The following is a 25,883-nucleotide window of genomic DNA, read 5'->3' as shown; positions in this document are numbered from 1 at the left end:
TTCTTTCTGGTTACTTTTCCTCTTTCATTTCTCTTCTTTCTTCCTACCGTTTGGTATTTCAGTCCAACCCCAGTCGCGGCACTCGGTTCTCACCAGGTTGTTCGTTTGTTCCCTGCACGGCCCAACTGTAATGTGACGCAGCGTCTGACTCGATGCACAGCACCATAACGTCAGTTTACTTAGTCAGCCGCCTCAGGTCCCAAATCGCCCTTCAAGCCACACTCTGATTTCAAATCGCGACTCCAACAAAACATCACCAAAGTCACTTCATCTCAGCATCGCCGTGGACTCTCGGAAACAGGTCGAGGCAAACGCCCGCCATCTCGCTCAGCTGCATGAGATGCCCCTGCGAATGCTCTCCCTGCTTCCCTAGAGCTAGAGCAAAACGACCAAGTGACCGCTGGCGTAGCCTCCCTGCATTCAACTGAGACAGCCTAATCGCTCCAATTGGCCCAAGTCCGAGATTTATGAGTCAGCTACTTTATTGGTGCTTGGATTAGGAGACTAGGTCGTGCCATTTAAAAGAAATGCTGCCGTTCCCCTCTTCGTCGCCTCCTCGCCGTTCCATCTCGCCATCTCAATCTCATCTACTTGATCGACCAATGGACTCAGACGAGGAGACGGATCCCTTCTCCAATCACTCATCGGAAATCGAGGCCGAGATACTGCTCGGTTTCACAAATCCCAGTCATAGACCCCCGGAAGGAGCAGTCGAGGCCGAAACGTTTGCCTACCATGCTCTAGTCAGCGAAGGAGGCCGTCCATCACATCCGTTGAGCCAACTCAAAAGCATCGTCTCTGCACCGGGGAAATATCGTGACATCCTGGCCTTTTGGCAAGACCAGTCAGACGAGTGGCAGGTCTTTGGCAAGCAGCTGACCAGATGGAGGATGTTTCTGTCTCACCAGAAATCATCTCGGCGCCCACCCCGGTACCCCAATCATCTCGAAGAACTCACTGAACGGCTAGAACGTCACAGTTTTGCGCTTCCTCCTGGATTTGACAAGCCACCGAATGGATTCTGCAGGCATATAGACCAGCAGAACAAGTTGGCAACATGGATAGAATACATCAACTACGAGTTTACCAGGCGCGACGAGTATGACAAGTGGCTCGAGACATGCCAGCCGGGCTATGATGCAGCACTGGCCCAACTCATGGATGCACAGGTTTTGGGCCCATTCGAGCAGGTCAGGACGCCGACGAGTGACATTTGTCGCCCATCCAGCCTCGAAGTTACCAGACGAAGGGACGAACGCCGCAGGGCTGAGGAGGAATGTGAGACAGCCAGGAACCGATTAAACTGGAAGGATCCCCTCGGAGGGCCGCGAACTAGTCAGCAAATGGAACGAGAACAACGGCTGTATACAGAGGCCAGAGAACGACTGAGGATGATTAACAAAAGAGGCTATGTAATCTCCGACTTTGCTCGCAAAACACATGCTTACCGGTTCGCCCAAGAGAGGTCGGAGCGTCACGAGTTGCTTCTGCGTTGGGCACTGGATCAGATCCCCCTGATCGAGGAAGAGCTCAGGAGAGAGGACCAGCTGGCCTTGGCTGGTAGAATTCGAGGTGTCTCCCCTAGCTGCGACCGACCGCCGATGAAGCAGTCTTTTCCGCTTTTCCAGCAACTTCCGCCCGAAATCCGGCATCGCATCTGGTGCGAGCTGATTCCGAGGAGGCCAAGCGTACACTTTTTTGATGTGTTGAATCACCAGCGCAGACGTCATCTGGCGCCCTCCTGGTCTACAGAGGAGTTTCGCGTACGCGCCACTACTTCACGCAACTCTGGCTATCTATCTGTATACACTCTCCTAGCGACCTGCCGAGAGTCACGACGTCTCGTCGAGATATACTACATGTGTCGACATCGCGGCATAAAGTGTCCTCTATCAGGCGGAACCATCAACTTCAACGAGCAACCGCCGGATTTTCGGACATTTGACTGGATCCCATTTGATGATTTAGTTGTCTTGAACTTTCCACCAATTCAGGTTACCCACCTCCCGGCGGGAAATGCATTCACCTTGTCTCCTGGGCCGAACCAAGCCGCACGGAACATTGGCGTGTGTGTGCCGACGGAGATTATGAGCATGAACCATTTCAGTCCCACGGATGAAGGCGAGGGTGATGACGATGCTGCACAAATCCCCCTAATTCCAGAGTTCATCAACAAGTTACACAGACCCATTCACCCGGATCATGAAAATGGTGTCATTCGCCGGGGGATATGGAAGCTGTACCTCATCGTCGAGGGCTGGGTCCCGAACCACATGACGATGCAAGTATCAGTGGGCATCGACACCAACACGTCCGTAGACAAATGGGCAGCTAATCACATATCCTGGCTCTCCCAATCCGCAAGGAAAGAGGAGCGGACCCAACCATGGAAAAACATAATGAGAGCAAGCCCAGAAGACGACCCACCTCCTGAAGACAGCAACGAGCGCCGGCTGTGGTGGCTAGGCTCGGGAGATTCCGCGCTTGCGTCCCTTTGTCCGAATGATTCGGTCCAAAAGTCCGCTGCGAGGAGGCTGCGTGAGTTCATGGAGACGCTTGCCGGAGCGTGTGACTTGCAGCCGTGGCATAAGGGTTTTAATGGCGTCGAGGCGTTGGGCTGGCTGGAGCCTGCGGGCATGGATGTGCTGGAGGCGCATCCGTGGGATGTAGTAGAGATTATTCGGAACCGAGGCGGGCGTCCGCCTGCTCATTGGAAGGGCCGAGGGCAATTTTCAAACTGTTGATGATTTCGATTCGATAAAAGGGGGGAAAGAAGACGAGACGAAATATCTTCTGATGATGATAATGAGCAGGAATACACACCATTTTGGGATTACAATGACGAGTTTGTCTATCCGAGCTGAAACTAAGATACCCCCGGATACATTATACACCTACATTTCATCTTTGTATATATACTTTTTTTTTTCGTAGCCATTATAGGGCTCCTCTAGGGTGCCATTCTGGTATAGGCATTATCACAGCGTGTGGAATATAAAACCTAAGTCTATTCATATCTTGTATAAAAGCCAGAATTTTGTTGTCTATTTGTCTATTTCCATCAGGATCTATCATGACGATGCCTCGTTGCTATTGAGCTCAGTGCTCTTTTATTTCTCCATCTAACGATATTTATTTCGCGGAAGAAATTGGGGCTCTTTTGCGATGCTCTCTGAGGGGCCTTGGGCTTTCGACAATCTCCTCCCGCCGTATTGCTCTCCTGAGGGAAATGATCACGACCACGGTAATCTCCTCTCCTCGTAAAGGCCGATATCCACCGACATTGCATCCTCAACCTCGGTAAATGGGCCGTCACCAAGAACGTCGCCAAGAACGTCGGCAAAGATGGGGCAGCGGTGTGGTGAAATGCCGTACTTGAGCTGTCCTTGTCCTTGAACCAATGACCAGCATGTAGTAATCGGCTTAAGGATCCTGAGCTCTGTCTTGCCTGAAGCTGACGCGGGTCAAAACCGAAAGCCGATATGGAATATGCCGTCGAACGGGATTTTCCGTGAACGGGACGGAGTGCCGAGGGGAGGGAATTTCTCTGTTTCTGCTTGGTGAAATGGATGCACCGGAGAACAGTCGAGCACAATATCCGATGCATCTATGCTGCATTTCGAAGCGTTGCTCTGTTGTTTCATAGGCAGCTTCGGGTGTCTAGGTGCAAGATTGTGACTCCCAGGACATGTGGTTGATGGCAATTACCACCCAATTGTTAGACCGTAGCCCGAGCCTCGTGCATGTCTTCATCTCTCCTGAGCTATTTCTCAGCCATGCTTCAGTTCCAGGACGCTGTCATGTGGTCCGACCAGCAGTTGTTCGTAAAAGGGTATCCATACGTCAGTTATACGTAAAAGTCGGTCAGGCCGCCGCTGGTTGCGGATTGTTGCCAACCGTCTTATAAAGGTCTCTCAGCTCAAACTCTTCGTGCGCACCATCAGGCAGCTCTCCCACCACGCGGCCCGGCTGACCAGCCACTATAGAGAAACTCGGAATGACCATGTTCGCAGGGACAATCGTGCCATCCAGGACCTTGACGTAGTCCTTGATAATGGCAAACTCGTTGATGACACACCCATTCCCAATGTACACATGATTCCCGATGCTCGCCGCCTGCACCACGGTGCCCTGCCCGATGAAGACGTGGTCCCCGATTCTCAGCGGCATATACGTGAAGACGCCCTTGTAGATGCGTCCGGGCGGCCGCAGCAGGACAGCCCGCGAGAGGAAGCAATAGCGGCCGATGGCGACGGCGGTGGTGTTTTGCGGGGCGGCGTTTCCGCCAGATGAAGGTGGCGGCGCGGCGGTGCGGACGAGGTCGCCTCGGATCATGACTTCGGGCTGGATGACGGTCTTTCCGCCGAGCATGATGTTTTGGGTGCCGACGAGGACGGCCTTGCGGGCGACCTTGTTGCCGGTGTCCTGGATGATGCCAGGTTAGTAGGCGAGGCTTTCTTCTACTTCTTCCGGCCAAGATGGAGACAATATTGACTATTGCTATAAAAAGAAAGAGGATATCCTTACCGTTTCAATGTAGTCTCCTTTTGCTGGACGACGCGACATGATGGGCGTTTGTGAGCGGAGATTGGTGTTGCTAAAGCTGGTGCAAGTTGCAGATCACGAATCAATGTGGTAGGTGTTTCTTGGGCACGGCTGTGGTGGGGGCGGTTTTGGAGCTTGAGCTATGGCCACCTCTCGCCTACAGCTACAGCACACCTGAAGGCCACAGCTACCCGCACCAACAGCTACACCAACAGCTACACCAACAGCTACACCAACAGCACAGCAGCTTACCTATCCATCCCACTGGGAATCCGAATGCGACTCTTGGATCTCGATGGCATTTGTAACGCGTGGCCACTGCATCTGACAGTGGAGTGTCCTCCACTCTCACAACATCCAAACGCCGTCCACTGGAGGTGATTCAAGTTCATGTTCATGCACACGCACTCGGGCAAACAGGGAGGATTCTCATCAGGTGCTGGGCTGCATGACGCCTTAGACCGAATCCCGCCAAATCCTTACACGACGGAACTCGTCCCCGCCATCACTTTTTAGCCCTCCAACTCAACCACCCAATCCAGAGTCAAACAGCTCCCTGTCAACTCGTCTTAGTTGTTGGTTTAGCCTGGCATCCAGACTCTTTTCCAATTCCAGCTTGTCTTACTTTGGTTTGGGCTGAATGGAGATTGTTTCCGCTTTTGCACGCTGTGGGTGTCGCTATGGCTCGATTCATGGTTGAATGTGCGAAGACCTGCAGCGGCCCCAGGCTGCCTCTCGTCGATTTTCGCTGCAAGGGCCTCGGGATTTCGCCTATTGAATGAATAACTATTAATATATACAGGTATTCCCGCTGGCTCTCTCTTGGTATTCGCACAGCTTTATTTAGTTTCCACGGTGTTTTCGTTCCCCCGACTCTCCTCTTATTTCGCTGTCTTAATATCCTCACGGTCGCGATGACGAAAGGCATTTCTTGACGCAACCAGAGTATTGCGGCAATACTCGGTGCATGTATTCGCCGCGGCCATGCGACTTGGACAATTTCTCGCAACTCGCTCTCTAGAAAATGCTGCAACTCCAACTCCCACCAAGGAGTTTCTCCAGCAGACGTCGCATCCAGTATTAAAGCCGGCAGCCCGAACAGCGGTAGAGCGAGACTTTTCGTATCCGCCGATTGAATGTACTACTACTACAAGTACACAGACGACTCAACTGCCCAGCCAAACCAATAGCAGTCAAACAAACAGCACTCAGACAAGCAATGGCATGGATGAAGGAACAAAGATAGGCCTAGGAGCCGGCATCACTCTAGGGGTACTGGCGTTGATAGTAGTCATAGGGCTCTTGCTATATAACTTCGCCAGCCGGGAACCGAAACAAGAAGCAGATGAGGATGCGGACACTTGGAGTTGCGTAGTAGAGCCAAGTACGCCTCATGGTCCAAAGCCAGACTTTCCCACTCAGGAGATGTACCAAACTGGCGGGCACCGATATGCGCCACTGCCAAACAGCCGCAGCAACAACAACAACAGCAGCAGCAGCAGGAACTCTACATACTCGGACATCCCGATTATGCCAGCAGTGCCAGCTATGACGGGCGGGCACCGATATGCGCCACTGCCAAACAACAGGAACAGGAACAGGAACTCTACATACTCGGACATCTCGATCATGCCAGCAATTCCTGAAAGAGCCCCTGTTGTGCCTGACCAGTGGGAAAGGCCAGCAGTTCCTCAAAGCGCCCCTGATGCGGTTGATCAATGGGGAAGGCCAGCAGTTCCTCAAAGAGCACCTGTTGTGCTTGATCTGTGGGGAAGGGCGGATGACAGCTCGCAGCCTTTGATGAGTATTGCCGAGTTGGAGGATGGATATATTTTGAGCAGAACACCTAGGATGTCGGAACTGAATCCGGCGCCATCTACATACGGAAACTCGGTGTATTCACGACCAGCCGAGTTGCCCAACAACAATAACAACCATACTGGAAACCAAAAATCCGCGCATAAGATTCCCCGAAAGCAAGTTGGAAGTCAGGCTACGCTGCCGCGGTCAAAGACATACTGGTACATATAGTTGGGCCTGACATGAAGGGTGTCGGACATGACTCAAATACAGAGTTGTTGGCCAGTTATGGAGGCTTATCCAGCATCGCAGACTGATTCAGAACTGTTAAGATGACCTAACGACTTGCATGCCTGATATTAGGTACGGCATTATGAGATACGAGAAGAAGATGGACATATGAGCAGGAGTTATTATTAGTTAATATTGTTACCGGATCGTAGCAGAGTCATGAATGTATATGAAAGTCTCAAACGTTGAGTTTCTTCTCCAGAGAAGCTGCATGTGCACGTACCACTCAAAAAAGGACTGCAGTGTCTCAGTAGAACGTAGACAGGCGAGGAAGAGAGCTTATCAGTGCAGAGAGATGAGAATATATAGCCAACCATGTCCATCTTAATTTAGACAGATGAATAATGCTGAAGCTAGATGAAGCGAGCCATCAAGCAAACCACCAGCACCTCGACACTAACCTGTTTCTCTTCAACATGCATACAGTCCAATGCTCGGTACATGTGCAGGCGATCTATCGCATCCTTCGATATGTGACAATGCCTTTACTAGTAGACTCAAGTGCTGTTAGTGCAACCAGCGCGTTGGATGGATCGAAGATGGATCGAGGACACAGCCGGCCTTGGTTAGCCCAAAGCAATGGCCACTACAAATCCTTTGCCAACCAACACAATGTGTTTTTCGGCAATCCAACAGAAGTTTTACGCTGTTTGTAAGGCTCAATCATTTATAGTAGAAGAGTATTCAGCCCAAGGAGCGGCTAGCAGCAGGCGACGTGGCCGCCGGAGGTTTCAACTTCCGAGCAGCGCTTGTTCAAGGCAGACTTAATCATAACCAACGGATTGGCTTTTTGCGAGCCAACAGCCGAGCCAGCGAGAGTCAAAAGTGCAAAAGAGATACAAGCAAAGGATGATCAAATATAAGAATTAGCTGTAATTACATAACCAACTCACCCAAGTCGGAGGATGCGCAGGATCAAGGATCAAAGAGTTGAGCCCATTTACACCACCCAGTTAGCCTCACCCCAGCACTTCACTAGGATCAGTGACAAAACACCCTCCATCACCGCCTCTGCCAATCAAGCAGATTTGGAAACAGAGCATATCGAATCTACTATACAGGCAAGTCAAAGCAAGGAACTCCTCTTGGCGAACTGGAATCAAAGTTACATGGCCCTCAATAGATTAGCTAACTCTCGCAATTTCATTTTTTGAGCCCGGCGTTCTTCGTTAATCTGACCGCTGACAGGTGGAGACAGTGTTTATAAGCCGGCGCGAGGTCCATATTTGATGGCGTGGAGTTGCTCTAAAAATAGATGGCCATGTGGGCAGGCCAGTTTAGCAAGATGGCCAAAAGGTCCGAGTTTTGGAGAGGAGGAGAGAATAGTATTGATGCGGCAAGTGATTAGTCCGAAGAGTTGCGAGACAAGGACTGAATCCTGTACGAGTACGTTGCGGTGATTTGTATTGAGTTGATATGTTCGACGTTTGTGCAGCGTTACCGAAACACAAAACAGGTGAGAGAGCAAGTAAAAGGAGATTAAATCCGCGTACAAACCAGATTCAGGGCGTCAAGTATGCGTATTACATGCAGCCAATTCCAAATTCATGCCGATCCGGACAAAAAAAAAAAAAGAGGCTTCGTCTATCTTCCGAACCATCAATAGGGAACATGTTCATGTACTCGTCGTCATTACTAGGTAGCTAGCTCCTCGCATGAACAACAGCAATCAACCAACAGAGAAGAAAAGAAGCCAGCAAAGACCAACCAAAAAGTCCTCAGCCCTCGGCGCCATGTGGCGGTGCCGCGGGTATCAAACTTTCCGCTCTCCCAATCTCACACGCGCCATGGCGTTTTTGGAATCCCCAAGCCAGCCTTGCGCCTTTGAGCCTAGGCCGCGAACATGGTCTGGACATCCATGCTAAGCCTTGCAGCTCAGCAAAAACAGCGCGACCAGGGGAGCAGGGATTCGATGTTCTAGCTGAGGGCTTCCCATGGATGTTTGTTTGTTTCCTGCCGTACAGTAGGTATTCCAGTCACAGGATTCCAGATGAGACAGGCTTTGGAAGTGAATGACAAAGGAGGGAAACAAGGGAACAAAAGGATTATCTTGCTTCTTTCAGCTAAAACCAGCTGAACAAGCTAGTTGAAGCCAGTCAGCATTCTATTCTCGACGGGGGACTTCCATTGTCGTTTGCGTGGCCGGAGGAGAGCGTCCCGGAGTGCTGGATGACCGCCTCCCATGACAGCTATGCCACGAAACAAGCAATGAATGACACAGCTAGAACGGGTCGAGCTATGTCACTCATCCAATCCATTGTCCGTGAGTCTTGCAATACAGGAAGAAATCGTAGCATAGCATCAAAGGCCACTCTATTTGCCGCCCGCCAAGAATCTTGGTTCATCAATCCACCATCGAGTCAAACACCGCGAATCGTCCAAGAACCGCCCCGTCCCTCGGCTCACCAAAGCAACACAAGCGGTCGTACGACAAAACATTGCTGCACGAACCCGCATCTGGCCTCATCGCAATCTTCAGTGGGCGCCTCAAACAAGTTGAGTGGGATCGCAGCTGGGGTCTGTTGATCCGGATGCAACCAGCCGAAAAAAAAAACAAAGAACAAGAGACTGGAGGGTAAACCAAGATTGCTACTGTACTGTACCTAGAAAAAAACCACCCCAGTCCAGCCACACAAGATCCCTGGCTCTTACTTGCATGGGCGGCACACACACAAAGCGAGAGAGAGGGACTTGGGATTCCGATTTCCCGGCCATTGTGGACTTTGTACAGAATCTCATCTCAGCCCAACGTCTCAGTTGGCGAATCCATGTGCGTTTGTCTTAGACGGAGGCCAATTCGCCGTCAAACTTGCCTCCCCATCAACCTCATGGCACACCAAGACAACTCACTCAAAACAGAACATAATAGCTATTATTGTCATCAATAGAAGAACTAGAAAAAACAAAAATAAATCCCGGATCTCGCAAAGTTCCGGACCACAATCGCAACAAAATGCCACGGACCGCACTACTGCAGCCCGCCGCTCTAAGCGCCCAAGCGGAGAAACCAACCTGACCCTGGGCCATGCTGCCTCGACCACACCCATTCCGAGGGGGACCCCTAGCCTGGATTTCTATTTCCATTCTCTTGCTGCCTTTTTTAGCCTCTGCTGTGCATGAGCTTAGCTTCTGGCTCTTTGTGTGTCTGCTTATAACTATCCCGAGCTTCCCCAGCTCTTTGGGGGTGAGATCTGGATTCAGCTCAGCACTCAGCTCTTCCATCTTCTCTCACTCATACACTCTCCTCCTTCAATCCAAACGACAATATCAGCAGCAAAGATGCTCAGCAAATCTCTTCTCTTCCTCGCCTCGGCCGCTCTGGCCCTCGGCACACCCGTCGAAAGGACTGTATCCTGCCGAGCTCCGATGCCCGACCCTTCTCTGCCCTTGACCGGCGGTGGTAAGTAACCAATTCCACTTACACCACTTACACAACACACACATACATCCGTATATCACATAACGAAACCAATACTAACATCTTTTTCCTCTCAGCCGCCGAACTCCCTCCTCCCCCAGCAGGCCTCGAACTCAAAGTCATCGCCCTCGGCCTCGGCATCCAAAACTACTCCTGCGCCTCCGTCGGCGCCGACGCAGTCTCGACCGGCGCCCTCGCCATGTTCTACGACATCAGCCTGCTCTACCCGGAATCCGGCCCCAACTCGCTCACCATCGAGAAATTCAACCAGCTGCCCGCCTTTGCCCTCAACCACCACGCCATCCCCCTCCACTTCAACGACTCCACCGTCGGCCGCGTCGAAGTGGCTTCCCCGGGAGCTTCTCTCAAGCGTCCCTTCACCCGCGCTGCCGCCCTCGATCTCGGTGAAGAGTACGGCAAGCTGCCCTTCCTCGGCCACCACTTCTTCAACACCGACGGCGCACCGACTTTCATCCTCCGCCGCGGCAGCTTCAACGTCGTTGCTGCGAAGAAGGCCTCCGTCCCTGCTCCTGGTAGTGCAGACCCCGGTCCCCAGGGCACTGGCGCTGTCGCCTGGCTCGCTCTCGACGCTGCCAACTCAAAGGGTGCTACGTTCGTCTACCGTGTCGAGACTGCTGGAGGAAACTCTCACGGCTGTTCCAAGGCTGCTGGCCAGGACAGCACGAGCTACGCTGCTCAGTACTGGTTCTACGGTCCCAAGTCCTAAACAGCCAGCAATTTAGAAACTACGGGCTCTTTTTTCTTCCTTTTCTTTTTCCAGTATTAATTTCTTTTATTCTCCTTGGCTTCGACTTTCTCTTGCTTTAAAGACTATTTTAGACGAGGGAGTTGGGAAAGGGTTTAAAAAGACTTTTTGTTTTTCTTTTTCTCTCGGTTTCAAGATACACTTTTTTTACGGGCTTTCTCATGGGCAAACAGGAAATGACAATTGGGTACCAATACGAAATTTTCTAGGCAGGCAGGCAGGCAAATGTACATTTTTTTGGTCATTTTTTCATTATTCCCCTTACTTCTCACTTCACTTGCATACTAGGTAGTTCAGGTTGTTCAGGAGTTGTGTTTGCTTTCGAAATCGCATAGACAGAATTAGTTATTAGGGGGAGATATTATTAACTCGCCTTAACAATACATTACTTCATTCAAAAAGATCATCTCAAAAGATAAAGAGACACAAGACTCACAGTGCTCCAAAAATACACGGATTGCATAATCGGTGAATAAACGACTAAACTAACCCACCACCACCCTGGTGATTCGCCGATTCGTAACCATGTGTTTCCTTCCCCCCACGACGTATCGCTTTAAAATCTCACAGCCCTTTTCTACGGAATACCAATCTCGTCAAGGCCCAGCTTAGTTCTTACGCAATATCTCAAAATGCCCTTTGTTCCACGATAAGTGAATTAATTGACTTTACCAGTTCGCGATTAGGTTTACCGCTAGATTGCAGGATGCGTTCGCAACTCAACAAGGCGTTTCGGCTACCTGCAGTTGCGACAGCCCCCAAGTCAGCCTTGTTTGTCAACCAACGTCCGACCAGAGAACAAGAGCAAAGCAGCATCCAAGACACTTTATCATTCAGAAAATTATGCTGGTATGCGCTATTCAGAGTGTATTGTATACAGCATTCATCGATGATAGTAATTGTGCCTCGTTCCAACGCGCTGATTCTCGCTTCACTAATACCCATATCCAGCGTCAAGAAATACCTAGTAGTCTTCCTAATGTAATAAAACTCCTTTTGTTTTGCATAATTCTTCCGTCTCTTCGCTCTTCCGTGTCATGATGAGGGAATGTGCAGCATTCAGTATAGACTTTTCCATCCATGTTCGCCTCCCATATAACAGAAAGTCATTTCAACCCTGTTCTTTTGCGCTCTACACGCAGATTTACCTCCTGATGTCCATGCCCGCCTGGAGATCCTGCTCGAGTCCGTTAGGGTGTCCCATATATTCCTGCGGTCGCGGGTCCTCGGCGGTCCATTGGCCACCAGCTGACGGCATCGGAACCTGTATCTGCTGGGCCGCAGCCTGGTTGCCAGAAGCAGGAGCAGTACGGACCAGCTGTCGGAAGCGCAGCACCTCGTCCAGAATCATCTTGCGCATTTCGCCCACATCCTCGACGACTTCAAAGTCAAAGTTGAATGTTGTAGGGCAGTCCGGCTCATCAGAAGCATCATGCCAGATGTGGAGGTATGGGTGCTCAAGCGCCTGCTCAACGCTGATACGCTGTGAGGGGTCAAAGGCAAGCATCTTGTCGAGGAGGTCGAGGGCGTCGGGGTTGGCGTCGGGGAACAGAGCCGGGAAAGGCTTCTTGGGCATGAATGGCAGGTTGCGGACGTATTCTTGAGCACGGGGGGATCCTATGCGGCGGAGCGTCTCCTCATTAGGGGTTCCGAGAATGTGCAGAATCTGGTTAAGCTGGTCGACATAGTCACGGCCCTTGAAGAATGGTCGGCCACCCAGGAGCTCAGCAAGAATGCAGCCGACAGACCAAACGTCAACTATCATGTATGTTAGAGTTTATTTCCAAAGGATTGGCGAGCAAGCCTTGAAATATCTTGCAATTGGCAACGTACTAGCTTTGGTGTAGCTCTGGAAGCTCAGCATGATCTCGGGCGCACGGTACCATCTCGTGGCAACGTACTCGGTCATGTATCCAGCATTCTCCTCGGGGTCGACAGAGAAGCCACGGGCAAGCCCGAAATCGCAAATCTTCAGCTCGCAGTCTGCGTTGACAAGCAAGTTGCCGGGCTTCAAATCTCGGTGGAGGACGTTGGCGGAATGGATATACTTGAGACCGCAGAGGATCTGATAGATAAAAGACTGGAAGTGGGCGTCGGTCAAAGGCTGGCCGGAACGGATGATAGCCGCCAAGTCGCATTCCATCAGCTCTGCGTACGAATGTTAGCATCGTCACGCTTTCTCCAGTCGTACTGGCCCCTATTCTGCTGGGCAACAGCGCTGCGAGCGCCAGCGTCGGTAATACTGACCTTCGTACAAGTACGTCTCGTTAAAGTTATCGGGTCTAGGAATGTCCATATCATAAAGGCATGTGATCTGGAGGTTACCACAGACGTTAGTCTTTATCAACGTGGCTCGTCGGGTCGGGGGCTGTCACTCACGTTGCGATGGCCGCGGAAGTGCTGCAGCAGCTTGATCTCGCGCAGAGCGCGCTTGGCGAGGATCTTCTTACTAAAGACATTGGTGACCTTCTTGATAGCCACGCCCTCGTTCGTCTGGTTGTTTACCGCGGCGCTGTTGTGCTTGCCCCAATTAGGAGCCGGTCGTTAGCAAGCCGAGCTGTTGATGGTATCGTGGAGGCGGGGGGTTTCGCAAAGTGGCAGACAAGCGGGGTGTGATGGTATGGCCATGGCTATGACTCGGACAGCACTAGAAAACTCACCATACTATGCCGTAGGCTCCCTGACCCAGCTCCTTGGTGACGGTATATCGTTCGTCAACGACAAAGTCCTGGTTAAAGACCTTGAATACCTTTCGTCCTTGGAGATCCGCCATGGCTGCGCTTTGTGTAGTTGTGTGAGGTAGCTTGGATTTCTCAATGTGGGTGTGGGGGAGAGAGGGGTTTATGTGCTGCTGAGCCGCTATGGACAGGGTGCTTGTAGGGGGCGGTACAGCGCTGTCGAGTGCTAGCAAACTCGCTGGCGCAGCGCAACAAAGAAAAAAAAAGTGAAGCACGATGGTTGGACAAGAGACAAGGACAAGGTGTGATATCGTTGGTCGCACAGGATGGGGGAAGAGCTGTGCTGGACCTGGAATGGATAGGTTCAGAAAAAAGAGAAAATCAAGAGAGGAGGACAGGAAGAAAGAAGAAGGAGAAAGAGGACAAGTAATAGTCGAGGAGAAGAGAAGAGCGAGTTGCGGCGTGATCAGGGAGACGCGGCCACCACAAAACCGCTGAATATACTCTCCCAAACAGGACGAGCCGTGGTTGGCTGCTCCGTACAACAGACGACGTTTGATCCATCAGCTCTGCGCCGCTAACGGTGTGTGGATACGAACAAGAACCAACAGGCTCGAATCTCTTTGGCTCTCCGCAGCTGGGCTGAGCGACCCGGTACACAGCCAATCGCGTTTTACCCCAAGATGTGATGGGCTCTAGCCGCGCGCATTGCTTCGTGTATCAGCCCCTTCTCCTTGGCATTTTTCACGATCATCATTGTGCAATCTTCTGTTCTCTCCATCAAGTTCTCCATGTCCTGTAGTATCAATATGGAGTCTTCGGCTGCCATCGTTGGTAGAGGAGATTATATCACATGCTTTTGACGGAACGATGGTTGGTCTAGAGAACGCCAGCCCTGTCATCTTGATATTAGGTTTGCTCTCTTTTGGTAAGCTGCATTTGACCAAAGGCAGAGCCGCGGTCTAATGTAACCTTCAGCCATAGGAACATGAGGTGAGAGCTGGAAATCTACAGCACTCTGTACCTATTCAATGGGTCTGTGGCATCAATTTTCATCAACATTATCTCGTCAGACGGCAAGGCGGCTCATGGCATCAGCAGTCTAAAAGCACTAACAGCTGATTTCTCCAGGCTCTCGCGGTGGCGCAGAGTGGGCCGAGAACCAGCGGCAGCGGCGGTCAAACAATCAAAGAAGATACCTGTAGTCAGTGCCGAGTATCAATGTAAGTCCAAAGAGCAGAGCTGCAGTATTGATATCACGTCGTCCATCTCAAAGTTCTCAACTGCAGACTTTACTTTATGCATGCAGTAAAGTGCTTTGGGCACATCGAAGAGTCTGCATTGCCCTTGTCCTTGTCAGCGACCATTCCAGCGACTGCAGCCACTCCCGAGACCCGCATCCCAGACCGGCACATCTCTATCGCATCACCCTGTCCCAGCCCAGCCCAGACAAGGGCTAATCGCTGCTGTTCCTATAAATAAGCCCGTCATCAGCCCTTTAGAGATGAGCTGGACCAGCAACGGGGGCGAGTAGTGCTCTGTGCTTGTTTTCGTACGGGCAGAGACTATATACTCCGGAGTATACCGAACCACGCACATCGGCGGAAAGGAGGCAATCAATCTCAGCTCAGGCACAAGGGTAATACTCGGTAATTTAACCCACCGCTCGCCAGCGCCTTTCAGCCAGTAATGTGGGGTGTCGTTATGCCATATTCCATGCACGGAGTCGATGGTTTGTATTATTAAGAGTTAAGAGGCCCAAATTGACGGCCAACTTCACTCTTCAACCTTCCTTTTACACATCCTCTTGTGCCACAAGCCCCCTTTTCTTTCTTTTGTTTTCTGTGTGTTTCCTCCTGCATTCGACTTGTTTGTGTATGATCCCGAGCATCAACGACCAGAAAATAATAAAATCACAACAAATGTTTCCCGTACGGCCGAACCGGACAGCGTCTTTTGCCGCGCAGCAGCAAAATAAGAGACACAGCAGCATGCCCAGCATGACCAGATTGCCCGGCCAGCCCGTTTCCGTCCTGTTTGTGTGCTTGGGCAACATTTGCCGTTCGACAATGGCGGAGGGGATCTTTCGAGATTTGGCAAAGCAGCCGCAGTTCAAGGACAAGATTGGCGACATTGATTCTTGCGGAACGGGTTAGTAGCAGCAGTGGCGGCCAACGCACAAGTGGCAGCGAGATGTTGGGCAAGATGCTAACGATGGGACAACGTCCGTGTAGCTGCGTATCATGCCGGCGACCCGCCAGACTCCCGAACAATGGAGACGCTAGAGAGCCACGAGATTTTCGACTACGACCATGATGCGCGCCGCGTAAGTTTGGGCCTCTCTCGACCTCGAGCTTCTTGAATCATGGACTTGGAGCTACATAGAGGCACAGGCTAACAAATCATTGTTATCCAGATTACGAGAAGCGACTTTGATAGGTTCGACTACATCTTCGCCATGGATCTCTCCAACCTGTCGGATCTCGAACGTCTCAAGCGCGAGAACAAAGACTCCAAGGCCAAGGTGATGCTTTTTGGCGAGTACAGCGGCACGAAGAAGCCTGAAGTGGTTAGCGACCCCTACTACGGCGGCCAGGACGGTTTCGACAAGGCATTCGAGCAGTGTTCTCGCTTCGCCAAGAACTTTCTGCAGGAGGTGGTCATGAACGAGTAAAGAGGGCGGGCAAAGAGAAGGGGGAGAGGTCGGCAACATTACGATATTTTTGATGACAATCGGAGTAGATGGAAATTGGGGCGGAATTTGATACCCAATACTTTGAGATCCCCCTCTGGGGATACGCGGATTATACAAACAACTAATACGCCTAGAACGTGTCTAGAACATACACTACATTTTTGGGAACATTTGGCGGTTGGTGGATAGTACCCGGCATTAATCTTGCATTTAGAACCTCATTAATTGAACGGGAAACCCCGAACACATTTTGATATAGGGAGTCTTATTAATATCTGTGTGCCGATGCGTAAGTGGAAACTGAAGAAGCAATCCGCTACATTCGCTGGTAGCTGGGTAGTAGACAAGATGAACTGGTATCCAATCATAGATTTATTTCGGTATTAAAATGATAGATCACCTCCGCCCATCTAGAATTCTTCCAACCCTTCCCAAGCCAAGCTTCTAGAACACTGCCCACACCTTCTAGATGCGCCCCGGCCAAGAATGGCACTGGATTGCTTGAACATCGGTGTTTGAGAGCAGCGGGACCTTGGGGGTGGACACTGCGATGTCACTATAGTGGTTTTGCCCGAAGAAGCACATCCACAGAGCTATGAGGCGACGAAAGGGCGCCTTGGTTTGCCAAGAATAGGAATGCTTTATATGAGTATATCATAAAGCAGTTGGGTAGATGGTTTACCCGTAGAGGCTGTAAACTCACAGTTTCATCAGCTTAAGCGTTGACAGCCCATCGATGCCAATGCTACGATGCAAGGAAGCAGGATAGAGGTACATTTCTGCGATTAGATAGGTTGGATAGATTGTGCTTACAACTGCCAAGAAAGATATAAACAACCAAATCAGCAACATGGGAAGTACTGTTAGTAGTATACCCAATACATACACCCGAAGCATCTTATTTACATACCTACCTAGGTACCTACAATGCTCTCCGTTACTTGAGGAAGATCTCAGATCTCTCATATGCGTAGATCATCTCAAAGGTTCACACAAATGGAATTCCTAGTACAAGGGACATACCATGTGGGAGTGAAGGCATGCTGCCCCAACATCAGCTACCTATGATAGGTCAGCGTCGCCTCGCTGCTCATGTACACATACCACTCGCCAAAACGATATATCGAGACTTGAACTCTCGAGTAATCAAAGGCGGGCAGCCTGTGTATACGTGGAAATGTATACGTGGAAATTCCAGGCTAGAGGCTCTAATGTTCGAGACGGTAATCCCAGTCCACCACATCAGACTAGGATGGAAAACATGGCAACTAGGCTACACTTACGCGGCAACAATGGCAGCATGTATCCTTAACCTCGATACACGCCACAAGAACAGTCCGTCAACTCACCAAAGGTTAATCCAGAGGATCGTCCACTGTGCTGTCGGGATGATCCTCCGGATCGACGTCTTAGTACGAGACGGTCTGTGTAGCATCAACCTTGTTTAAACAGTGTCTTAAAGGCTACGACCACAGAAAAACAGTATTACATTACGCCAAATGTTTAAAAATGTTAACAATTTTTATTGCTTTTCGTTATCTTGACTCAATTCAAGAGAGGGGATGTCACACATTTTCCCACTGCGTGACTCGGTACGCGTCAATTTTCCTCCTCGGGCACCACAGCACTCGGGCTGCAGCCATTCCATGAACCCTCATGACGCCGTTGAAAAGAAATTCAAAACCGAGTGAAAACACAGAGCGCCTTGCTAAGAGAAAAAAGGAAAGAGTGGTAATATACATAGTAGGGGTACAGGTTGCGTTATCATGAAAGCTGGTGTTGCGTGTGCGGGCAATATCCGTCCCGGGCCTGGTTGGTTGCGTCCAACCCCGACATACACCGCTGCTTAAGTTTTTCTTTTTTGCTTCTTTCATTCGTACAGTTTTTTGTTTTGTTACATGGCCACGGCCTGTCTCTGGCGCTCTTGGCGGAGTTTCTCCATAACTCCGATGACTCCGCCGTTGCGAAGGCGCTCGAGAACTAGCCGCATGCCGTCACGGCTCTTGCTGAGCTGGTCGATGGTCTTGGTGGAGGCAAGGCTTTCAATGCTGCGCTGGATGCCCTTTGCGCCCAGTCCGCCGAGGAATCCAGGCAGCCAGCCACTGCTCTCCTGAGCCTGACCAATCTTTCCTCTGATCTTCTCTCCGAGTCTTGACTTGAACGAGACGCTGGAGTTGACGTCGGTCTCGTTCCTGGCAACAGCCTCAAGTGAGCTGGGGACTTTGAAGTGTTGCTTTTCGACAACGGAAAGTACACCAGTGAAATTGAGATTGCGACTCTCCGTCTTCATCCATCCTTCCTTGATGTCCACAACACTGGTTTCGAGAATGTAGGAAGCCTTCTCGCCAGAGTTGCCACCTGAAACGCTTGCGGGCAGCAATTTGTATACTGCGCTAGGCATGCGGCTCTTCTTCAGGTGGATGCGGGTGGTGTAGAGGCGCTGTGTTTCCGGGTCGACATGGCTAGAGATGGTGTCGGTGCTGAGGACATGGGCGGCGAAGGGATTGAGCTGAGGCGAAGAGTATCGCAGGAAGTAGGCGAGGGTGACGGTCGGGAAAGGGTGGGAGTAGGTGTGATTGGTGGAGTGCGTGAGAACCATTGTGAATATTGTTACAGTCGTAGTTGAACAAGAAGAAGAAGAAGGATTCTGTATTGGCTCAATGCTGCTGCGGTTTGCGGAAAATCCAGAGGCTCAGCGGTCAAAGACGTCAGATTGATGCATGAAATTCAGAGGCTCGGCTCTGGCTTGGTCGCTTGAATTGCTAAGCCGGCGACAATCCGCATGTTCCGAGCAACAGGCGAAGGGAGGTTCAATCGTAACAAGGAAAAGAAAAAGGAGAAACACGCAAGAGGTCGGAAAGGGTGCAAGGCAATCAACCCAAAGCCTCTGACAAGAGGAGAGGAATCGACTGACGGCGATGGCAGTGGCACGAGCATCAACTTTTTTGCCGGTTATAAGCACGCGGCCAGCGGGGCTGTGATTGGCCACTGGTGAGGGGAAATGCTGCAAGTGGCCTCAATCCGGGGTTGCAGCTTCACGTGACGGGCGGCGGTCCAGCGTATGAGAAGCTGCAAGCTCTTGCTCCGTACCCCGCCACAGCTTTTCTGGCCATGAAATGGAGGGCAATTTGTCACCCTTGACATAACAACCAAACAGCGACACTTGACACCCTCTACGGAGGATTAGAGCCGGATAATGTGGCAAATGTCCAATCATCAATTGACAGGCAATGTTTGCTATCCAATCATACAGGCGGTCTGTCTGTTACCCTACATACAGCATGCCAGCCTACTGCGCTAATATCCGTATCTGTATCGGCCGCTCTATGTGCGCATCTCGTATATACGCAGTAACTAATACGCAAGTAATCCAAAAATCCAAAAATCCCAGAAAAAGGCAAAGCGTCGGCGATTTCTATCCCGCTGCTCCGAAAAGGCCCCTCGGCGATGTTACATGGCGGCTGTTACAACAGGAACTCTTCGCCAGCAAAGTGTCTCAGAACCACCCAACCCTCATTAAACGTCTTCTTCTCAAATCGCACAATGACGGCGGCGTGAGTGTGTCTATCATTCTGAATCCAAACCGGGTACTTTCTCCATTTGAGAGAGTTCAGTGATCGGATCATTTCGAATTGGATTGGTGCCAACGCAAGAGTTGGTTGCGTCGGGATCGACATCCGCCTCTCTCTCGCCATTGTGCTTCTATCTTCGGCATTCATGCCTGTCTCTTCATCCTCATCCTCGTCTGCCAGATACTCTTGGTTTTGCGAATTATTCAGCGCCTCGTAGACGTGTTCGACCTCTTCACGAAACGACTTAATCAGGATCGGCACCCGGTACTCTGCAACATTGATGCCCGCGAGGCCGCCCTCATGTAGCTTAATGCGCTTCGTGCTTCGTATAGTTTGGAAAACCGAGTTGATAAGATAGGCCACCACGCCAATAGGAACCAGCACCGACACCGTAATCATGAACGGGACTCCTCTCATCCACCGCACGCCCGCTTCAGTAAGGGATGACAGAGTGATCGGTGCGGGAACCTTTGGTCGTGGAGAGAACGGGTGCGCCGCATCCAGTAGGACACCTTCTGGGTCATTTTTGAGAAAGTTGACCTTGATCCGATCTATTTCCTTGTATGGGTCAGTCTTTTCTATACAGGTTGTGTAGTAAACCGCGCTTCGATCATTAACGATGTTGCTGTATAATGTATGTCTCCTGAACTTTTGCAGTCCCAGCATGAAAATCGACTGGGGATCAGCCATGACGGATAGGAGGGGCCGGCCGGTATCTCGGAAATTATCAATGGTGAACAATTGGCTCCCGGACATGGACAGCGTCCTCGCGCCCAACACGTTCCACATGTGGTTGTGCCATCCTTTGAGGGGGGTCCGTACGCCGAGATGCGGCGAGGCAAAGGTCGCAAAGTTCTGTTTTTCAGTATCAGTGGCGGCCCTTGTCTCAACCTAGAAAGGCATGCGCTTACCATGCACTCAACCGAGTCCAGGATGCCCTTTGCATACAGCAGACCAACGGCATACCGCGATACCAGGCCGCCGAGAGAGTATCCCACAACGCTCAGCTTCCTGATCTTGCCGCCATTCTGCTCTATCGTCTTGAGCTCCTCTATAATCTCGGCGCAGACTCGCTCGCCGCCAAGCTCGATGCCGTCGTAGGTAAAGCTGCCACTGTTTCGCTTGGCCAGCAGGAGGTAGAGGTCGTCAGGGGAATGTTGGGCTCGTAGCGTCTTTGCGATATTGTTCATGTGGTTTGGATTACCCCATAGCTGTGATTTACCAAGTTAGCTCGACTACACGCAAGGAAGCTCCTTTGACGTCGAAATACTCACTCCGTGGACCAGGACGCAGAGGTGGTCCGCCTTTGTGCTTCCGCCAGCAAAATCCATCCTGAGCGCTGCGCCTAGGAGTCTCGAGCCAGCCAAGCGAGCAGACATTGGCTGCAGGAGAGGCTATCGTGACTCGTCGAAAGGGGCGCAAGCAGGTATATATTACATGGGGGACGCATTACGTAGGTCCGAGGCGGTTTGATAAGGAAGTCCGAAGTCCACGTTTGGTTTTGGGCACCCAATCGAGTAAAAAGCGTAATCGTGCTGCCAGCGTCCGGCAGCCCCGTATTTGCCGGAGCGCTAGATACTGTAGTGGGCTGATATCCACATGCACGTAAAGGGCGATGTGATTGATAGGCTACAAGTATATACGTGTAATGGACTTTGTTGAAATCCGTTTGATGAAAAGCGTCGTCATCATTTGACGTTTTTGTCTGTTCATCTATATCAGCTAGAATAACCTAGTAAGCTTCGTTATGCATGGTTAAGCTCCTCAACCCAGCGATTTCTTACCCTGTATGTTGCGTAACCACTTGTAAACATGAGAAACGCAGAGTGTATTGGTCAACATCAGGTGGTAGGCAACAGCAAATTCAAAGTGAGGCCATTGCAATATGCAGCTCAGGAGCTTAATTCTTTTCCCCTGTCTGTTGAGATGAACATGTTGGGGGAGGGTAGCTTCAAATCAACTTGTTGAGACGGGTCGCCGCAGAAAATGTCAAACTAGAGAATCCAACGCAACATCAGCAGTGTTTATGATGGCTCAAAAAGAAAGAAAAGATAAAAAGAAAAGAAGCGAAGAAATGGAAAACAAGAAAAGGAGAAAAGAGAAATACCAATTAGTACTATAGCCTGCTATCTAGCATCCCGTGTCTCAAATTTCAAGCTAGAAGTGGTGATAGTAGGTACTAGAGACTAGAGGAATAGACCAATAGTAGCAGATTCTAGAATAGAATAATACAGGTAGTAGTGCAGAGTACTCACAGTAGCGAATATTGAGTATTTAGTATTAATCAATTATTCAGCCAATAAAAAGCTTCTTTTCGTATCGGGACTCTTGTTCAATACCATCATCTCTATTTCGTCTCATGTTCTGACCATGCAGTAAAGATGCCCCATCCTGCTGCTTTAGCGGGCGTCCTTAGTGGCCTTGCCATGCCTGTGCTCGGCAGCCTCACGCCTAAATATCGGCCCCTGACTTGCCCCTGCAGCACGACAGGCCTAGAAATAGTGCCTAACCTGGGCGTGTATCCATGCTTGCTTCATCAAAACAACCCCGAACTGCTCAGATCTCCTTCAAACAACCAGCTCGTCTCCTGGCCGCTTGCTTTTGCGGGGAGACTTACCGCATTATCCTATCCATACCGATGATTGCTTAGTACACAGGCGAGCTCTTTGGTTAGGCAGATATAGATCGCGCATCACTCCTCTCTCACTTTGATCGGGAGCTCCTCCCGCTAGGCCGCCATGAGCCTCTCACTCAAACACATCCCCTGCCCGGCAGGCAATAGATGCACCGCTTTCCAGTGTATATTCGGCCACGAAAAGGACAACATTAAGATCGATGAAGAGAGCGTTAGCGAGCTAGTAAAAGATGAGGCATTGCCACCTTCAAATCAAGATCGTCCTAGCAAGCGTTTAAAGGTTGATGCAGAGAAACCTTCTCTTTCATCACAAACTGGTGTAGCCTCTAATGCTCGGACGGGGCCAAAGCCAGCAGAGAATCAGAAACAAAGCTTGTTACAAAGCGTTACGCGTCCAATCTCGCCTCCTCCACTCAAGAGAAAGGCCACTGCTTCAACTCAGAGCGCAAACGCTGCCACCGCAAAGAATCAGCAGCCAACCACGAAGCCAAGTGCTTCCACCTCCAAGGCGGCTGCACCAGCTAAACCAAAGAAGGCTGAGTCTCTCAACCCTCGACTTCTCAAAAGCTCTCCGGCAAGCCATGAAATACGATTAAAGCTTCTGAGGCTTCTCCACCAGGAATTCAAGCGCCTAAACGAGGAACTGAGGAAGACTGTAAACGACCAAGAGCAGAAGCTCCTTTTATTAGACCAAGATCTAATTATCAGAGCCCTGGACGAAGAGCAAGCTTGCGCCATTGAAAAGCCAGCCGTGTATTCCAACGTCATGAAGAACAAAGTCATGCAGTACAAGCGCATGACTGCGGCTCAGTGGAAAGAAGCCAGAGTTAAGGAGAAGCAGGAAGCTCAAAAGAAGCTTCAAAAAGACAACGAGATTGATGGAGAGCCTAGAAAGATTGAGACTGGTCTCACGCCCGCACAGGAAGTCGAGTTGCTAAAACGTATCCTTACACCACTCGATAACATGGCAAATCACGGTTATGTCCCTGCAGTTCCGACACAAGAACAAATTAAGTCGGCTCGGGATGGTATGGAGGCAGCCAAGGGATGGGAGAAGTGTGACCGCTGCCAGCAACGATTTCAAGTCTTTCCTGGACGGAGAGAGGAGGACGGTGCCCTTACAACAGGAGGAGCATGCAATTTCCATTGGGGCAAAACCTATGTTCCAAGCAAGGCACCCGGTGATAAAACAAGGGTACCCAAACGATACCATTGCTGCGGTCAAGAAGTTGGCGAGTCGGCCGGATGCTTTACCCATGAGCATCATGTCTTCAAGGCGAGCGATGCGAAAAGACTAGCCGCTGTTCTGAACTTCGCTGAGACGCCGGAGAATCCCCTGACGCCAACGGACAGAGCCGTCTGTTTTGACTGTGAAATGTGCTATACGGTCCATGGGCTCGAATTGGTACGCTTGACAGCTACCTCATGGCCTACGGGAGAGGACTTGCTGGATGTTTTGGTCCAGCCTCTGGGCGAAATCCTGGATCTCAACTCCCGCTTTTCTGGTGTCTGGCCAGATGATCTTGCCGCAGCGGAATCGTGGTCCGTCAACGACGATCTCAAGCCAGCTAAGGACGGCAGTGAGACGGGAAGTGAGGACGGCGAGCTGAAAGCTAAGAAGAAGAAGCTCAAGATCGTATCTTCCCCCGAAGTCGCGCGAGATCTCCTGTTCTCGCTCATATCGCCTACGACGCCCCTCATTGGTCACGGCTTGGAAAACGATCTTAATGCTGTGCGCATCGTTCACCCGACCATTATCGACTCTGTCCTGCTTTATCCGCACAAGATGGGCTTGCCATACCGCCATGGTTTAAAGACGCTGATGAATGTCCACATGAACCGCAAGATCCAGCAAGACACGGGTCCAAAGATGCTGGGCCACGATTCTGGTGAAGATGCCAGGGCGGCTGGGGATTTGGTTCGCCTGCGAGTCATGGATGTGTGGAATGATATGAAGAGGGTTGGCTGGAAGGTTGTCGACGGCGAATTTACGCCTCCTGAGGGCGAAGGGGGCGGCTTGACAGAAGCTTTTATCGAGGGACGCAATAACAATTTCAAGTTGGCTTAAAGCTGGATAGCAGGGTTGCTGAGAATGACCATAAGGCGATGTCCTCTGGGGTGAAGGAATACCCAGAGTTTGACATTGGCCGCCATTGATAAATATACATATTTAATTTCACACGTCTACACCTACGCTTATTCTTACTTATAATAGGTCAAGCACACTTTTGCTTTAGGCGAGCTTCACAATACATGAACAAAGAATTACAGCATATAGTTTTTGTTTTCACATAAGGCTTCTATTGGCCTTTTATGGCTAAAAGTACAAGGTTCTCGTGATTGGGGATTTCCTTTCCCCCCTCATATCCCAGCAATGAGCGGGGTGTTCTCCGTGCTTCAACTTTCATTACTTTTTTACAAAATCCGCCTTTACGCCCTGCCTACAGACAGCAGCAACTGGCTGCCACTGCCTCCCTTTCCTCCTGAAGGCAGATACGCCACATTGGGGTTCGACGACAGGGCCTGCGCAATCTCCCTGCTGGCCTCAATCTTTCGGATCTGCACCAGCCCATCACCAGACTTGGAGATGGCCTTGCTGATGGTCTCTGCGCTCTCGGCCTCACCCTCCGCACGGATGACGCTGGCCTGCCGCTCCTGCTCGGCCTTTTCGACGATGAAGCGCGCGCGCTCGGCGTCCTGCTGGGCAATCTGCTTCTGCTCGACGGCCTTTGTGAACTCGCGGCCAAAGGTCATGTGGGTGATGGACACGTCCTCGAGGGCAATGTTGAACTCGGCGGCGCGGCGGGTGAGGTCGCTGCGGATGCGCTGGGAGACGGCCTCACGCTGGGTGATGAGCTCGGCGGCGTCGAATTGGGCGACGATGGCCTTGAGGACTTCATTGCCGATGGAGGGGAGGACTCTCTCGTCGTAGTCTGCGCCGAGGTTCTGTCATTGTTAGTTAGCTTTGGCTGTGGATCTAAATCTGTTGTAGAGCTGCAAGAGGGTACTTGCCTGGTAAATCTTTGGCAGGGCCTTGACATCTGGCCGGTGCAGGACTCTCAGCGTCAAGCTGACCATCTGGAGATCCTTGCTGCCGGTGGTGGTGGCAATGTTCCTGGGCTTTGTGCGCACGTCAAAGATGACGCTCCTCTGCAGCCAAGGGATCAAAAAGTGCGTTCCCTCGTTGACGACATCCTCCTTGACACCGGACAACCTGTCGAAGATGACGGCTCTTGTTCCGCCCCGGACGTCGTAGATGGACTGTGTGATGAGGAATGCGCCGGCAGAGGCCGGGATGGCCATGCGGTACATGAGGTTGAGGGTTCGCGCGAACGCCGCCATTTTGAATTTCGTTGCTTCAACAAGGGTGGCCTCGGTATAAAAGTTGACTGCTGAATTCCCCAACGGCGAAAACGCTTGTTGCGACTGAAGCTCTTGCGGATTATGAAGCTTCGTCCTGCCTTGTGAATCCAAAGGTTGTCC

The 25,883-nt window shown here is 51.0% G+C and overlaps 10 protein-coding genes across 10 annotated transcripts; 5 read left to right on the top strand and 5 right to left on the bottom strand.

Moving 5' to 3' along the window:
• Positions 1 to 602: 602 nt before the first annotated feature.
• T069G_04166 (uncharacterized protein) lies at positions 603 to 2,744 on the top strand (the record flags this gene model as incomplete). The annotated part of the gene is made up of 1 exon (XM_056171376.1): positions 603 to 2,744. One exon carries the CDS (start codon positions 603 to 605, stop codon positions 2,742 to 2,744), a length of 2,142 nt encoding a protein of 713 aa, XP_056032268.1.
• Positions 2,745 to 3,864: 1,120 nt separating this feature from the next.
• Positions 3,865 to 4,566, bottom strand: T069G_04165 (uncharacterized protein; the record flags this gene model as incomplete). The annotated part of the gene is made up of 2 exons (XM_056171375.1): positions 3,865 to 4,425; positions 4,528 to 4,566. 2 exons carry the CDS (start codon positions 4,564 to 4,566, stop codon positions 3,865 to 3,867), a joined length of 600 nt encoding a protein of 199 aa, XP_056032267.1.
• A 963-nt stretch (positions 4,567 to 5,529) lies between these two features.
• Positions 5,530 to 6,576, top strand: T069G_04164 (uncharacterized protein; the record flags this gene model as incomplete). Its single annotated transcript, XM_056171374.1, has 1 exon — positions 5,530 to 6,576. One exon carries the CDS (start codon positions 5,530 to 5,532, stop codon positions 6,574 to 6,576), a length of 1,047 nt encoding a protein of 348 aa, XP_056032266.1.
• A 3,339-nt stretch (positions 6,577 to 9,915) lies between these two features.
• T069G_04163 (uncharacterized protein) lies at positions 9,916 to 10,781 on the top strand (the record flags this gene model as incomplete). Its single annotated transcript, XM_056171373.1, has 2 exons — positions 9,916 to 10,036; positions 10,132 to 10,781. 2 exons carry the CDS (start codon positions 9,916 to 9,918, stop codon positions 10,779 to 10,781), a joined length of 771 nt encoding a protein of 256 aa, XP_056032265.1.
• Positions 10,782 to 11,964: 1,183 nt separating this feature from the next.
• On the bottom strand, positions 11,965 to 13,593 carry T069G_04162 (protein kinase domain-containing protein; the record flags this gene model as incomplete). Its single annotated transcript, XM_056171372.1, has 5 exons — positions 11,965 to 12,578; positions 12,654 to 12,968; positions 13,068 to 13,134; positions 13,200 to 13,332; positions 13,481 to 13,593. 5 exons carry the CDS (start codon positions 13,591 to 13,593, stop codon positions 11,965 to 11,967), a joined length of 1,242 nt encoding a protein of 413 aa, XP_056032264.1.
• A 1,905-nt stretch (positions 13,594 to 15,498) lies between these two features.
• On the top strand, positions 15,499 to 16,172 carry T069G_04161 (low molecular weight phosphotyrosine protein phosphatase domain-containing protein; the record flags this gene model as incomplete). The annotated part of the gene is made up of 3 exons (XM_056171371.1): positions 15,499 to 15,649; positions 15,733 to 15,824; positions 15,915 to 16,172. The coding sequence occupies 3 exons, from the start codon at positions 15,499 to 15,501 to the stop codon at positions 16,170 to 16,172; spliced, it is 501 nt and encodes a 166-aa protein (XP_056032263.1).
• Positions 16,173 to 18,087: 1,915 nt separating this feature from the next.
• On the bottom strand, positions 18,088 to 18,792 carry T069G_04160 (PRELI-like family domain-containing protein; the record flags this gene model as incomplete). Its single annotated transcript, XM_056171370.1, has 1 exon — positions 18,088 to 18,792. The coding sequence occupies one exon, from the start codon at positions 18,790 to 18,792 to the stop codon at positions 18,088 to 18,090; it is 705 nt and encodes a 234-aa protein (XP_056032262.1).
• Positions 18,793 to 19,657: 865 nt separating this feature from the next.
• Positions 19,658 to 21,096, bottom strand: T069G_04159 (putative serine esterase (DUF676) domain-containing protein; the record flags this gene model as incomplete). The annotated part of the gene is made up of 3 exons (XM_056171369.1): positions 19,658 to 20,620; positions 20,677 to 20,976; positions 21,040 to 21,096. The coding sequence occupies 3 exons, from the start codon at positions 21,094 to 21,096 to the stop codon at positions 19,658 to 19,660; spliced, it is 1,320 nt and encodes a 439-aa protein (XP_056032261.1).
• Positions 21,097 to 22,503: 1,407 nt separating this feature from the next.
• On the top strand, positions 22,504 to 24,468 carry T069G_04158 (uncharacterized protein; the record flags this gene model as incomplete). The annotated part of the gene is made up of 1 exon (XM_056171368.1): positions 22,504 to 24,468. One exon carries the CDS (start codon positions 22,504 to 22,506, stop codon positions 24,466 to 24,468), a length of 1,965 nt encoding a protein of 654 aa, XP_056032260.1.
• A 362-nt stretch (positions 24,469 to 24,830) lies between these two features.
• Positions 24,831 to 25,742, bottom strand: T069G_04157 (SPFH domain / band 7 family domain-containing protein; the record flags this gene model as incomplete). The annotated part of the gene is made up of 2 exons (XM_056171367.1): positions 24,831 to 25,346; positions 25,413 to 25,742. 2 exons carry the CDS (start codon positions 25,740 to 25,742, stop codon positions 24,831 to 24,833), a joined length of 846 nt encoding a protein of 281 aa, XP_056032259.1.
• Between the last annotated feature and the right edge of the window lie 141 nt (positions 25,743 to 25,883).

This window comes from Trichoderma breve, chromosome 2 (assembly GCF_028502605.1).
Source record: "Trichoderma breve strain T069 chromosome 2, whole genome shotgun sequence".
NCBI classification, from domain to species: domain Eukaryota; kingdom Fungi; phylum Ascomycota; class Sordariomycetes; order Hypocreales; family Hypocreaceae; genus Trichoderma; species Trichoderma breve.
The sequence above is the reverse complement of the archived record's forward strand: the minus strand, read 5'-3'. Positions and strand labels throughout refer to the sequence as shown.